The sequence below is a fragment of the Stenella coeruleoalba genome, assembly GCF_951394435.1.
Source record: "Stenella coeruleoalba genome assembly, chromosome: 14".
NCBI classification, from domain to species: Eukaryota; Metazoa; Chordata; class Mammalia; order Artiodactyla; family Delphinidae; genus Stenella; species Stenella coeruleoalba.
Genome location: NC_137160.1, coordinates 1,026,592 through 1,041,766, shown reverse-complemented (window position 1 = coordinate 1,041,766; position 15,175 = coordinate 1,026,592). Strand labels below are relative to the sequence as shown.

At 58.4% G+C, this 15,175-nt stretch overlaps 1 protein-coding gene across 7 annotated transcripts in view; it reads left to right on the top strand.

The window, feature by feature from the left end:
• Window positions 1-15,175, top strand: part of CTDP1 (CTD phosphatase subunit 1) — a 41,032-nt gene that overhangs the window by 15,302 nt on the left and 10,555 nt on the right. For 5 of the 7 annotated variants that reach the window (XM_079941706.1, XM_079941707.1, XM_079941708.1 and 2 more), the window contains exons 8-11: window positions 589-1,554; window positions 1,777-2,002; window positions 2,584-2,787; window positions 8,922-9,084. In XM_079941706.1, the coding sequence (XP_079797832.1) occupies window positions 589-1,554; window positions 1,777-2,002; window positions 2,584-2,787; window positions 8,922-9,084 (1,559 nt within the window). Of the gene's footprint in view, window positions 1-588; window positions 1,555-1,776; window positions 2,003-2,583; window positions 2,788-8,921; window positions 9,085-9,814; window positions 12,050-15,175 lie in introns of those variants that run through there. The other 2 variants (XM_079941705.1, XM_079941704.1) reach the window with 2 other exon arrangements.

The following is a 15,175-nucleotide window of genomic DNA, read 5'->3' as shown; positions in this document are numbered from 1 at the left end:
CATCCCGGCTTTCCTTGAAAGACAAGCATGACACTGGGAGTTTGGTGTGTGAGGCTCCAGCCCGTGGGCGATTGGTGCCGGGCCCCGGCCCAGAGCCTGCGGGGAAGCTCCCAGGCGAGCTGGAACCCAGAGTCTGAAAAGATTTTAAAGTTTTGGTTTGAAGTGTTTCTGATGATCTTTAGCTTTTAAATAATCCATTTTGAGGCATACGGTTATTGCTGTAGTCACTAAGGTGGAGCTTCGAGGTGTAGGCAGGGGAGTGAGACCCCAGGGCACCCTCGGGGGCGAGGCTGCCCAGCACAGCTCGAGCTGGGCCCGGTCTGGCCACAGCCTGGGACCCAAGCATGTTCTGCGCATCTCGTACCACTGTGGAACCCAAAACGAGGCGGCCGGGGGAGGCCCGCAGACCTGAGATACTCGCCCTCCAGCCCTTCCCGGCTGAGGGCGCCCTCCCTGGCCAGAGGTCCCTCCAGCTAGCAGCTGGGGGCCGGTGGATGGAGTTTGTTTCCACAGGGGGTTTCCTCTTAAATGTTAGGTGACGGTCACCTTGTCTCTCATGCACACGTGCAGTCAGTCCTTCTCCTAAAGGTGCCGACGCCACGGAGCAGCCTCCATCCGTCAAGGATCCCGAGGAAGGAAGGCAGGTGTCTGGGGTCGAGCAGAGCAACGGCCTCGGGAAGCCCACGCGGGAGCTCAACGGGGGCGCAGGCCCTCGGGGGGGCTGGCCCTGTCCCGGGCAGGAGGAGGAGAGGGGCGCTCGGCCCGCCGCCTGCGCCCCCTCTGCTGACGGCCGGGGGCCCCTGGCGGGCACCCAGCAGCACGGGCGGACGCCGCCAGAGAAGAGGCCCGTGCTGGGTCCGGTGGGCCCTGACCCGGACCCAGATGTCCCCAGTGACAGCGGGAGCAACAGCGAGTCCGAGGGCCGGCCGTCCCCCATCCCCTCTGATGGGGAGAGTGGGGAGAAGAGAACCCGGAGAAAGCCTGCGGCCACCCGCCATGCTGGGGACATCGTGGCCCAGGGCAGCGCCTCGGGCGCCAGTCCGTGCATGGAGCCCGGGCCCGGCGTCCAGGCGGCCGTGCAGGGGGAGGGCGAGCGGGACGGCCTCTGCGGGCTGGGCGGCGGCTGTGCCGACAGGAGGGAGGCCGAGACAGAGTCCCAGAACAGCGAGCAGTCAGGCATCACGGTGGGCGAGTCCCTGGACCAGAGCGCGGAGGAGGAGGAGGAGGAGGAGGACGCCGACGCCGACGACCACCTGGTCCACCTGGAGGAGATCCTCGCCCGCGTGCATGCCACCTACTATGCCAGGTATGACTGCTTTCTCCGCGGGGAGACCCAGGACGCCCCCGACATCCGGAAGATCGTCCCCGAGCTGCGCAGCAGGGTGCTGGCCGACGTCGCAATCATCTTCAGCGGGCTGCACCCCACGAACTTCCCCATCGAGAAGACGCGGGAGCACTACCACGCCACGGCCCTGGGCGCCAGGATCGTCACCCAGCTGGTGCTGGAGCCCGGCAACCCCGACCGGGCCACCCACCTGATCGCCGCGCGGGCCGGTGAGTCACGCCCTCCTGCCCCGGCCCCGACCGCCTCCGGGTGGGGCTCCGGCTCCCCCTCCGAACCGGCTGCCTCCACGGTCCGCACTGCGGGGCCACCCAGGTGTCACTGCTCCCCGAGGCCCCGGGCTCGAGGCTCTGGGGTGGGTGCCGATGTAGAGAAGCGGGGCCCTTGAGGAGCCATCACACGGTGGGCCCTGCTCTGAGGGCTGTTCCCTCCAGGGCCCCTGCTGTCCCCGCCGCCCCAAGCCCTGACGGCAGACCAGTGGCCCGCGGGGGCTGCGAGCAGAGTGCATGTGCCCGCAGGCACGGAGAAGGTGCGCCAGGCCCAGGATTCCGGGCAGCTGCACGTGGTCAACCCCGACTGGCTGTGGAGCTGCCTGGAGCGCTGGGACAAGGTGGAGGAGCGGCTGTTCCCGCTACGTGGTGACCCGGCCAAATCCCAGAGGTGGGCGCCCGCGGGGGGCGGCCGGTGGCTCAGAGGGAGGGTCCGCGCTGGAGCCCACACAGCCGCTGCTCCCGCTCGGGAGACGCCGCCGCCCCCGCTGCGCAGACTGTCACAAAGTACCTCTGACCAGTGTCACCTGGAGGAGAAGCGGAAGTGCTTCCCCTGAGACACAAGTCAGCTTTAAGCAGCGAATCCTAGTTTGCGGCTGTTTCTTTCACAGCTGGGACGTGGTCCCATCGAGTCACAGGGTCTTTACAGAGTCCAGCGTGGAGGGAGGGGGTGGCCAGGACGAGGGATGGGTGCAGAGGGCCCGTGGGCAGAGCCAAGCAGCACGGACAGCGCACCGGCTCCATCAGAGCGGGTGCTGTGTTTAGAGGTGAAGCCAGAAACAGTGTCAGAGAGACAGCGGTGCAGCCCGCGCTCTCCAAGGGGCCTTGTGTCCGCAGCCGAGGTCGAACCCCAGGCTTAACGGAGAACCACGACTTCACGCGCGGATTCGCAGTCCCGGCGGGAGGGAGGCGCGGGGGGTCCCGATCTGTTCCGGCCTCTCCTCACCACCCTCGTTCTCGCCTCCCCCCCAGGGAGGACGGCCCGGCCGCCTTTCCCGACAGGCAGGGCCTGCTTCCAGCCACCCTGTTTCATCCAACACCCGTGCATCCCAAGGCCCCGCCTGGCCCTGAAGTTCGGATCTACGACGCCAGCACAGGCAAGCTCATCCGCCAGGGTGCTGCGGGCCCCGGGCCCCCCGGCTCCCTGCCGGTGCACGCGGAGCTCTCCTCCTTCAGGTACGCGCGCCCCGCACGCAAAGGCGTCCTCGCAGGGCTTAGCCAGCAGGCAGCAGAGTGGGGTGCCTGTGGGGTCGGGCCGGGGGCACAGTCCTCACCCATGCCCACGTCAGGCCTTTCTGCATGTTCTTCCATCCTGTCTCGGGTCCCAGGACTGGGGCAGACGAGTCTGTGGCTCAGCCTGGACCTGCAAACGCCCCACCTTTGCTCGGTGCCAAGGGGTGGCCTGACCCTCCTGCCTTGCCCTTCGGGTCCGTCCCCGCTGCCACCCCCAGAAGGGCCAGTTGGGAGCAGCTCTGCTCTGTAGCCCCGGCCCTCAGGTCACAGGTCACACTGGTGGCCGTGGCAGTTAGTAAATAGGAACATAGAGAGAGACCCAGGTCGGGGAGGAAGGCACTGCCCGGAGGGAGCGTGGCCAGTGGTTTCCACACGTGTCTCCACGGGTGTCTGTTTCCTTTCTGCCTGTTGACTGGAAATCAGCTGAGTTGGGGACCTTACAGAGCACCCTGTAAACACCTTAGCTCTCCGAGGTGTAAGTGAGGGACCTGAAGCTTTGCTTTGTTTTTGAGGAGTGGCCACTGCCTTGAAACGCTTGTGCTTCTGCTGAACGCACGTGGTCTTGCTTCCGGGTCCCCTCCTTTCTGGAGCCCCGAGCCCATCCCGAGAGCCACCTTTGCTGTTAGCGGCCCACGTGTGGCGGTGGATTTCTCCTGCTCTGGTGGCCTGGCAGCCTGCGCCGACCGCGTGGCTCCACCGGAGTGCTCGTTGCAGGGGGCAGGGACTCACCCGATTCCCTACCCTCTGGCCTCGGCAACAGGCCGCGGGGGCCGACATGAGCCCGGTTGACACCAGCAGAGTGGATGTGGACGCGGGGCCCCTGGAGGCCAGCGGGGTGTCAGTTGACCCTGCGGCTGGGCTCCAGACGTGGACAGACGCCCGGGGTTTAGGCCAGTTTCAGTTGGGCTGTTGGTTGGTGGATTATTTTGTTCTGAAAGCATCGTCGCTGATTAAGCTCTGATTTCTTCCGACAACATGATATTTAATTACTTGAGAAGGTGCATTGTGATCTCTGTGCTGCCTGTACTCCCGTGGAGTTACTTCCAGAGCAGGGTCACTAGGTTAAAGGTCGTGGATGTCCTTGACTTTAATAGACGGGGGCAGTTGTTTGTTACTTTGCCGAAGATTTGTTGGGATTTGTGTCCTGCCCGGCAGGACCGGCCCCTCCCTCTCCTTCCTCCTTGATCGGTCTCAAGGCGCACGGCCGCCCTCTCTCTCCGGTGAGGCCCAAAGTGGGCCTCCCACAGGCGACGACCTCGGGTGTGTCTGAGGGTGAGAGGTGCAGGGCGGGGAGCAGCACCCCTCACGGAGACAGCGGGCCGCGAGTGGCCCCGGGCTTCCCGACATCGTGCACTGAAATGTATCTCCCTGCACGGACGGCCTCTGCGATTCCGAATTCCTTTTCATTTACCCTTTGTTTGTCGTGTGCTCTAAGTTGTGAACGTTTTGTTTTCTTCAGTAACGGTTTTATTTTGAGACAATCGTAGACTCACAGGCAGTTGTCAGAAGTAGCAGATCCCAGGGACCGTCAACCCGCTGCCCCCATTGGCGTCATCTCACAGAACTGGCCGTAGGGTGCAGCCAGTCTCGAGCCGGGACGCCAGCACTGGCCTGGTCCAGACGCAGCATCCAGCCCCACCGGGCCCCCCGGCCCGTCTCCAGCCCTCCCAGCCCCACCCCCAAGCCTCACCCGGCCACCACTGGTCTGTCTCTGTCCCTGTACTCCCGTCATCCCGAAAACACGGAGTAAGTGGAATCACAGGGTGTGCAGCTCCACTCAGCACAGTTCCCTGGAGATTCTGCCCCGATGTGGCCGTGTCCGCTGCTGAGGAGTGTTTCGTGGAAAGAGGTGCTGCGGCTTCTGTGGCGTTCACCCGCGGAAGGTCATCTGGGGCGTGTCCAGCTCTGGAATGTTACTGATACGGCCGCTGCTGTTGTAAACGTCTTTGTGCGTCTCTGTTTCTCCTGAATCAGCGCCCAGGAGTGGGACTGCTGAGTTGTACAGTGAGTGTGTTTAGTTTTACAAGAAGCCGTCCAGTTTTTTTCTGCAGTGGTGGTACCTTTTACGTCCCCACCAGCGGGTGGGGGACATCGTTTCTCTGCATCTGGTGCCCCCGTTTCCATTTGAGCCTCCCTGAGGGTGTGGGACGTGTGGTTTCATGCTCACCCTTTCTCTCGGCCCTTTGCCCCTGTGGAGTCTCCTCAGCGAGATGTCCCGTCGCCTGCCCATGCATTCGAGGCCCTTAGGGTGTCTCAGGTCCTTGTCCTGCGTCAGTTGCGAGCCTTGTGGAAGCTTCTCGTGCTCTGAGGATGCCTTCCACCCTCTTACCAGCGTCGTTGGCAGAACAGACGTTTCCCGTTTCGGGGAGGTTCTCTGACTGGTGGTCTTTCCGTGAGTCATGCTTCGGTGTCAGGTCTGTGGACCCTGCCTGGCCTGGATCCTGGTAGCTTCCCGTGTTGTATTGAAGTCCGTGGTCTGTTCCGAGCGAGTTTTGGCCTAACGTGAGAGGTCTGAGGGTGGGGCCGTTTGTGGGCAAGGCCCTCTTTCCTCCATGGGCTTGTTCTGCACCTCTGTTGGACTCAGGGGACCGTATTCCCGTGGGTCCGTTCCTGGGTTCTCTGTCTCTTCCAGTGGTTGGTGGGCATTTTTGCCTTTTTCCTAGTCTGAGGGGGGAAACGTTGAGCCTCGCACCGTCACACGTGGTGTCGGCTGCGAGTTTCTGTAGCTGCTCCTCCTCGGATTCCTCCCGTCTTCCCTGTGTTTCACCGAGAATGGCTGTTGAATTTCTTCATTGCTTTATCTGTGTTGACCTCAAGCTCACGCAGTTTTTCTCCTTTGGCGTGTTACTTGAGTCGTGTTTCCCTTGTAACTGGAGTAGCATTTCTCTCACTGCTCTCAAGATTTTTTTCCTTGTCTTGAATTGCAGATTTGACGGTGATGTGTCTTAATATGGATGTGGGCGTTTATCCTGTTGCGGATTCACTTAAGAGTCTCGAATCTGGAAGTTTCACGTCGTTTTTTTCCAAATTTGGGGCATTGTTTCCGGCCATTATTCTTCAAGTACTTTTTCAGCTCTGCGTGTTTCTCCTCTCCTTCTGGGGCACCAGCAGTGACATGATCGTGGACTCTCACTGTCGTCACGTGGGCCTGAGGCTGTGTGCGTTTTTCCTCTTCAGTCTGTTTCCTGTCGTTTACATGGAGTACTTTCTAGGGTGTCTTCAGATTCAGATTTCCTTCCCTCTGTCCGCTCCGTCGCGACACTGAGCCCACCTAATGCATGTTTTTGTTTGTTTTCACTTCTAAAATTTCCATTTGGTTCTTCTCTTTATCTTCTATTTCGTTCCTGAGGCTTTGTTTCTTTCATTTATTTCAAGCGTGCTTGTAATTGCTTATTGAAGCATTTCTTTTTATTGAGGATACTTTGGAATCTTTGTCAGACAGTCCTGTCATTTCTGTCACCTCAGTTGACATCTCCTGATTGTCTTTTTTCAGTGAGTTGGAGATCTTCCTGGCTCTTGGTGTGACAGGTGGTTTTCAGTTGAAACCTGGAGACAGGTCTCTTTCTGAGAGTCTGGACCTTGCTGAAACCTTCTGTTTAGCTGGCTTTCGCAGGCCATGCTCCCGCAGCAGAACTTATAAGACACCTCCTCACCCCTGCCGGGCAGCGGCCAAAAAAATCCAGGGTCCCACTTGGCCTCTGCTGACGCCGGCCTGGGGGTCACTGTTACTGCCGGGCAGCCTTGGCGCGGGGTCCACGACAGTCTGACGCCTCCCGGTTTTTGCAGGTGGGTGGGCTCCACTGACACTGCAGCGCGTCACAGACCTGCTTAGAAAATGTAGAACTAGGATCTCGGACCAGGCAGAGTCCACACACTTGACGGCGGAAGCATGACCCATAGAAAGAAAACTGATCAGGAGCTCCCTCCAAGTGAGAAACCTCTGCCCTGCCAGCGACTCTGCCGCCGGCTCCGTGACACCCCCGCGCGGTGGGGCGAGGGGAGGCAGCAGGCGGGGTTGCTGTCCAGTCCTGTGCTGGCGGCTGCGGCTGTCGTGAGCCGGGCCTGCCCGTGGGCGTGTCCAGTTGCCGGTTCCCGGGATGAGCAGCGGGAAGCACTAGAGAAGCCACCGTGGGGCCTGGGGCTCGGGCTGTGCGTGCGGAGCCGATTCAGAAGCCACAGGGACGCTGCTCCGTCGGGGGGGAGACGCGCGAGCAGGCGGCGGGGGCTTCGAGCTGGCCCTCCAGCTGTCCGTCCTGGGGGCTTCGTAGCCTGGTATTCACCAGGTTAGAAAGCAAAACCGAGGCGCCTTTGAAGTACTCGCTTCTCATTCATCTTAGAAGAGCCATAAACCACTGCCCGTTAACACTGTTTTAACGAAGAGTAGCTCTTCTCCAAACCCAAAAGAAACGTAATGAGGAGGGCGGCTCGTCTGCATTTCTGCAAATCTCTCTGGCTTAGCGGAAGACGGGGTTCCCACCTGCCTCCTGATCCACCTGGTGTGACCTGCCATCCGGTGGCCTCGCCCGGTGTGTCTCTAGAAGAGGGAGGATCTTGCGACTGCCCTGAGGGGGTTCTCAGGAGCCCCCAGCGTGGTGGCCGATTTTCAGCATCTTCCACGTGGAAGAACATCCTGCCTTTTCAGGTGCTTGTGCGCAGCTCAGGCTGAGCCCACACCCCACTGCCTTGAGGACCAGTCGGCCCCTGGGCCCATGAGCCTTCCGTAGGGGGTGCACGTGTTCTCACCTTCCCCGTTCTGGGTCTGAAGGGAGGCTGTGCTAGTAAAAAGGTACTTCTGCCGTTTTCCATATTCGTAAGAGGAGCTCTGGGTGGTGGGGTGACGGTAAGTGGGTGTGGGCTGAAGTGCAGCCTGATGCCCAGGTCAGAAGACAGGACAGGAAGCTCTTAAGCCGCATGGATACGTGGAGGCGGGCAAGGCGGGCGGGCCGTCGAGAGGCTGGGGACAGAGTCTGACTTCGGAAGAAGCAGGGGTCAGCGGTTTCTAGATGGTCCTTCATGTTTCTGGGTCAGAGATCTTAACCACATCAGGTAGTATGTGGTTAGCCCAGTACAGTTGCTTCCTTTCAGTTTTGTGATTCAGACTTATTATTACCACCACTTTTCTTCAGAATAACAAGGTTTTGCTACGTCGTCTTCAGTTTCCTGGTGGCCGTGAGGTGCCCACGGCCAGCTCCAGAGGAAGGCACGGCCGCCCGCTTCACGAAGCCCCTTAAGTTCTGAGGCCGTCACGGGCACTGATCCGTGTTGGGAACCTGACACGGGATGAGAGCGTGTGCGGGGGACAGGGGTGCTCTGGGGTCTGTTCCAGGTGGAACGGAGAGGGTAGCTCAGAGGACAGTCACTGTCACGCCAGCCTGGGGCTCAGCTCCAGGACAGAAGCGTTCTGGGAACAGAAGGTTGGTTCCTCATGCAGTGTTGATGTTTAATAGTTTAATAAAACCACACACGTGACCCTGCATGTTCCTGTCCTCTGTGGATGGACAGACTTTCACTACGACCCAGGGCACTCTGTGTCTTAAATTCTCTATCACATTATCTCTACTTTGTAGCCTGGATGATACAGAAATGGTTGGTTTCTCGCAGTCTTACAGCTGCTTGATCTTACTTGGAGCGTAGATAGCACTGCGGCTGGTTTCTGAGCAAGTGTTCACCGTCTTTCTGCCCCTTTGCCCTTTGTTCTCAAATGAGTCCCGCCAGGCGGATGCTCGGACAGTGTGGTTTGTTGATGGGAGGAGCTAAGTGTTCACTTTTAGCCCGAAGAAGGGCGAGCCTGACCGGCCCACAGCCTGGCTGGACTCAGGGATTTGGTTTCATGAACAAACCCATATCAAGCCTGAGTAGGTACCGTCCACGAGACAGCGTGTGTTTCCACAGCCGAGATATCGTGTGTGTGTGTGTGTCTGTGTGTGTGTGTGTGTGTGTGTGTGTGTGTGTGTGTGTCTGTGTGTGTGTCTGTGTCTGTGTCTTTACTTATCCCGAGAATTGGGAATCTGATTCAGGGCTGGAAAGGTGACTTTAGACCAACTTTCCTCATACGGGGCCTGTGAAATTCCTTTCAGAGCGGTCCAGCCACATCACCAGCAGATGTTTGGTGAAGACTTGCCAGCCAATCAAGATGGAGAGCAGCCTGGTCCTTCTAGAAGGAAGCGGCAGCCCAGCATGTCGGAGACCATGCCACTGTACACGCTGTGTAAGGAGGACTTAGAGAGTATGGATAAAGAGGTGAGCCCCGGCCCGGCCGCAGCACACGCCTCGCACGTGGCCTCACCTGGCCTTCTGGTCTCCAGGGACGTGTGGGAGAGGAGGTGACGACAGCAGGAAGTGACCAGTTGGTGTATTGGCAACATAGAAGGCAGGTTTCTGCACCAACGGGCCTGACCTCCGCCTTCCACCCCGGGGCCCATGGTGGTGTCTGGCGTTGTCGCTAATAAGGGGGCTCCTGGCGTCGAGTGGGTGGGCGCCAGGGGAGCCGCCAAGCAGCCTTCAGTGCCCGGGCGGCCCCCGCGTCCTCAGGACCCAGGTCGAGACACCCTCTGCCCTCTCAGGTTGCACACCCAGATCGTGACAGGGAATTGGCTGTCACACCACTAACAGGTGTCGGGCAACGTGGGTAGAAGTGGTGTTTTTCTTCCAAATGCTTAATTGTGGGAATAATGATGATAGGACCCAGAATCCCTTTTGAAGTGAAGATTAAATACATAGGGGATTCTCCTTAGGATCAGAACAAAACTAAACTGTAGATAATTTTGCAAGTCAGCTGTTTGTCTCTGGCCCATGAGGGAAGCAGTGGGAGCACCTGTAAGCCCGCCCTTTGTCCCTCTCGCCCTGTGTCCCGTGCCTGCCCCAGGGCCTGTGTGCCCCTCGTCCATCCTAGGTCAGGCCCCTCAGAGAAGGCCCCAGCCTGTGGAAGGGGGCTTGGGCAGCATGGCTCTGGGGCTGCTGTTCTATGCAGGCACCGTTGTGGACACCACACCTCACGTCCCACTAAACGGAGCTGGGCCCGGATCAGGACCGACACTCCTCCGGCCCTCGGATCTGCGTCTTAGAGACAGACAGCTCCCGCGGCCACTCAGCCACTCGTACCGTGCAGACGGAAGTCGTCCTCGGACCATCGCGGACGCCAGGGAGAGCCCTGAGGACAGAGATGCATTTCAGCTTACTTCCAGCGGTAGCAGAAGAATGTTATATTCAGTATAGAATCCTACCAGCAACTCAGACCATCATCTTCAGATGATAATTTATCCCGTGACGCTTAAACCTGCTTTCAGATGTGCCGAATTTCTCTGTTTGCCGTTCGTTTTCTGCCTTTTTGAGCATTTAGCCAGTACACTGCTGGGGTTTGTTCATAAAAATGTTTTCTCCTAGAAGAATTTTTTTAGCCGTAAGCCTGTCTTCTTGATCAAGGATGTTCCTTGTTCTACGTGAGGGACGCTCCCTGCTGGGGGTTGGCAGGGGACAGCTGGACACGCACTTCTCTCCTCCTGCCCACGCTCTCGCCCCAGTCCTCCCAGGTGGACGGGGCGGCGTCGCTGCTGGGCACCTGCAGAGACACGGTTCAGTTTGTCAAGCAGTGGCGACGATTTTGCTACTTGTTTGTTGCACATCAAAGGGTGTCGAAATCTTAACATGAAATAACAGTGTTAAATACACCTCCCATCACTCTGAAACCTGGCTTTTCTTTCAGAAATGAAAATTAGCCTTAAAACCTTCGTTTTGGCTCTTTGGGAAGAAAGGTTTTGAAGGAGAGAGAAATCCTGGACTTGGGATTCCAGCAAACATGACTGTCGTTTTATAAATGAGGGAACCAGGGGTTGGTGTCCAGCGGTGCTCAGGGGGTCCTGCTCGATTCCCGGTGACATCTGGGCCCCAGAGAGACTGCTCGGTCAGTGCCAGGCGCCAGATGACCAGGGGAGCGGGCGCCCAGCTCTCCGTCTTCCCTGTGTGGCAGGGCGGGGGCCATGTGGGGCTTTAGGATTTGAGGCCGGACAGAGCTGGGCAGAGACCCTGTCCACCATCTGCAGCTCTGCCCAGAGACAGCCAGGCTGTGGTCCCCAGGGTCGCACGAAGGGCGGAGGCCCCCGTGGGGCCGCAGCAGGCAGCTGAGGCCAGAGAGGTGTTCCCTCTCCTTAAAGTTCAGGGGAACAGGACTACTGAAGAGGGTGCTGTGTGCTCATCTGGGCGGTGGCTCTGAGCCTGTTGTAGTTGTAGTTTGCTCCACCAGAGGGGGCTCTTCAGATGGGCCCGGACTGGCAGCGACAGGTGCTTGTCTGCTCTGCACTTTGAGGACCATGTCTGGGCGCTCCACAGCCAGGGCGTCCCAAGCACAGACACCTCTCCCAGCCCCCAGCCGCCCGGAACCCTTCCTTTCCAGGGTCAGCTCCTCTCACCAGGAGGCACATCTCACCAGCACCAAGGTGTTCTGTTCTCGCAGCCTGCACCTAAACCTGATTAGGAATGCCGCTGTCCTGTCCTTGTAACACGCCACGCGCAGGCTGGCGTCTCAGATGAGCATCTTTGCAGACCCAGAATCTGAGCAGAACCTCCTCGTTGCTTTTTTCAAAGAGGCGAAAGTATACGCACGTCTGGTGTGATCACCGCTGTCTTCGTCTTGTTGATGCCAGATGGTTGTATCTGTGTATTTTGGTTCACGTGAAAAAGCTGTTTGCCGAGTAGAGGCTCAGCAGCTCCCCGTCTGCCGCGGTTCAGGCACAGCCCGCGTGCGGACTCTGGGCAGTGGTTCCCTTTCAGCTCCGCGGCAGCCTCCGTCAGGGAGGAGATTGTTGACTATTTGATCGTTTGAGGGCACGCTTTGTCTATTTGGACCAGCGAGCACCATCCGTCAGCACAGCGAGGAACTCCTGTCTCATTTCCCACCTGTGGACATTAACACGTTTCACTGGAGAAGTTGAGACCTCAGGCGCAGGTTTGCTATCTGGTGGGTTAAAGCCTTTGATACGCAGTAACCAATGTGTCCGAAGGTGGCCCCTTGACCCCGAGAGGCCACCGTTGCACACGTGGGTGGCAGTTTCAGCCTGCTGCCCTCACTACCGTGGTCCATTTTGCTGCGCGTGTCACGGGGCTGTTTCCCCAGGGAGATCTGCAGAGTTGCTTAGCCCACCCCTGACGGCGGGTCCGCTCTGTGCTGGCGGCAAACGCTGTCTTGTGAGGATTATGTTCTGAATAGGACAGGCACATTTCCCACGCGCTTCACAACATTGAGAAGAAGCCAGGTGATCCCAGAAGCTACCTGAAGACCCAGCTTCAGGGAGTTGGGAGGCTGGAGCAGGCATGGTCCAGCAGCGTTTTGAGTTTGTGTTCAAAAGTCAGGGCCGTTAGCACATTTGTGATTCTTTGTGCAAATTATGATGATTCTTAGGATTGATGTGGCCTTGCATTCTGCGTGGTTGCCATAAAGCTGTCCTTTCCCAGAGTCGGTGGCGTCTTCTCACAGCATGTTTTTGCTGGTGATCAGTTCTGTCAGCACGTGTTTTTGTTACCAGCAGATGCACAAGAAAAGCGTGGAAAGTTCTCACAGCGCCTGCCGTGCGGCGTCTGCTCAGCTGGAGGTGCACAGTTAGCACGATGCACAGGCGGCGCACGTGTCGGGGGAGCAGATGCGGGCGCGTGTGGACGGCGCCCACGTGCCGCGCCCCCCGGCCAGTGCAGGGTTGCACTCTTCCTCTGGCGCGCTTGACGCGGCGGCATCTCATGCCTGCGGGTGCTCTGAGCGCACGGCACACCTCCCTCCTCTGCCACCTTCCTGCGCTACTCTCGCTCTGCGGTGGCCCGCGTGTGCTGGTGTGCGCGTGTCCCGTGTGCTGCCTTGGCTTCCGGCTCCGTTTCTGCTCCTCCCACTTTTTTTGTCTTCGACTGTTTGTTAGAAGTCGATCCCAGTCGTGCTGGGTGTGGGGCGGACAGCACTGCAGAGGCGTGAAACTCACGTTGCAGTCCACGGCCGGCAGGACAGAACTTTCCATCTTAGCCTGACTGGGCTGGTCACCTGCTAAAACACGAAACCCTGTTCTCCAGAGCTTCTACCAGGACATGATATTCAGGATGTCCAGCACACGATTTAACAGTTACTCAACACGCGAACACAGGAACAGGCGATTCCCAAGAGAGTGACAGCAGGCGCCTACCCGGATAGCCCAGGCGTTGGGATCGTCAGACCAGCACTACAGCAGCGGGCGTGGCCGTGGCCGTGGCCATTGGGAGAGGCACAGCCTTGAAGAGAGTGCAGACCACAAAGAAGAACCACACGGAAACATCAGGACTGGACACGCACTCAGGCAGATGCCCTGAAATTCACCAGGAGGACCCCTGGTGACGGGAGTGTCGAGGAAAGATTAAGTGAACTTGAAGACAGGGTTATAGGAATCACCCTGAGGAACAACAGGAAAACAGCCCGGGCCGGGGGTCAGCGTCTCAGGGACACCGGGGTCAAATCAGAAGTTGAATGTTTGTGTCGTCTGAGCTGATAAGAGGGAGAGATCGGTGCAGAAAAAATACTTGGGGAGATAATGGCTGAAAACCTCAGGTTTGGTGGAAGACTTCAATTTACTGCCTTTGATGGCATAGACTAGTTTGGCCAGTTGTGGAATTTCTTCAGAGGTGGTCACGACATCCAGGCTCCTTCTCCCCTGGGATGGAAGCGGGCTGTGGGAAAGGCCGGCCCAGCGGGACACAGATGGTCACGGGTTGGGGGTCGGGGTTGACGCCCGCTTGCCCTCCTGCCCCCACGCGTGGGCTAACCTGAGCTGATGTGAGGCCAGAGCACGCGTTGCTCGGGTACTGGGTGTCCTTACTGCGTGATTTAGGAGCAGTACGTATCTGCAGAGGTTTAATGGTTTGTTTTCACGACCACCTGAGTCTTCTCCTTTTGTCTTCGGCCCTTTTGCTTGGCCGGGCTCGCCCTGTGGTCCTGTTTCTGTGCAGCCCGGTCAGCCTCGACACCCGTGTGAGGTCGGTTCTCTTCCCGGGACTGTACCCGAGCCTGAGGCGGGGCGGGCGCTCCTGGGCGGGCCGTCAGGGTCAGTGTGGGGAACAGGCTCCCGAAGTCAGCGTGTCTTACCACCGTGCCGTGCCATCTGGGTGTCAGGAGGTGGGCAGCCCCGCAGTCGCTGTCATGGACTCCAGTGTTTTGAGGTACCGCACGTCGGGCTTCAGGAGAAACACTTGAGATTGAAGATAACGCACGCGTGGAAACAGCACGGTGGGGTAGAGGCATGTCCTGGCCTGGCTCTCACTTCCCAGAGGGCCTGTTCCACAGACTCTGCTGGGCCGGCCCGTGGGGGGCAGGTGGGTGCCAAGCGCACGGAGACCGTCGGGCCCGGCCACCGGGGCGCTTCCTGCGGAACGCGGAGCTCTGTGGGCCCCAGGAGCGCGTCCCCTCCGCTGCTGCCGAGGGGACAGCAGACTCTGGTGGCGTTCCCCTGAAGTGTGGAGTCTAGACGAGGGTCGACCACGTGGGTGTGTGCACGGCCACCTTCTGGTCCTTTTCCACATCACGGGAGCGTCGTCAGAGAAAGTTAAGTTCAATAGGCCCAGTAGTGCTTTCGGTTTTATTTCGTGAGAATGCAGCACATTAAGGGAATGACCAGGACGTTTGTTCTTCTGGCCAAGAGAGGAGTACATTGGTGTCGGTCTAAAGACCCTTCAGGTGGTATCATTTCTACCTCACCGGAAGCGTGTTGCCTGAGACCAGAGCTTAGAATTCACGCCTGTAGTCCTCGGAGGCGTGTCCTCTTCACAGGTGGTGCTGTTAGTCGCTTAGAGCAGCTCACTCGTGCTCTGCGCGCGGCCCTCGCTGCCTCAGGTTCCCTCCCTCTGCAGGCAAAGTAACAGAATGGTGAGAAGAAAGTGCTGGGACCAGGGCTGGGACAAGGCCGTGTCCCCTCTGGCCGTTCTTGGCCTGGACTTGCTGTTTCCATTTCTTCTGTTTCTCTCTCGTCTGCCTCGCTTCCACGGGTCAGAAGCTGAGATGAGTTTTACTAAGTCTTCATGACCTGCATCTTCCAAGTCGATGGATGGAAACATTCCCAAGAGCGTTTGATGTCATTCGTGCTTGCCCTTTGAGAGATTTCAGTACTTGAGGAAAAAGTGAATTTTGTATTTCTCTTCACATACTTGCTTTTAGATTTTCCCTTAATCAAGATTTTAAAATCTTTACACGAGCATTTTTAAAACAACATTTACGAAGTAAATGGTTCATTACAGATCCCTGTTTTCCAGGAAGTGCAAAGTTGTCCTCATACAGAACTTTATGTGAGGGAAGCCCGGGGAGCACACCAGGCAGGGTTAAATGAGACCAGAC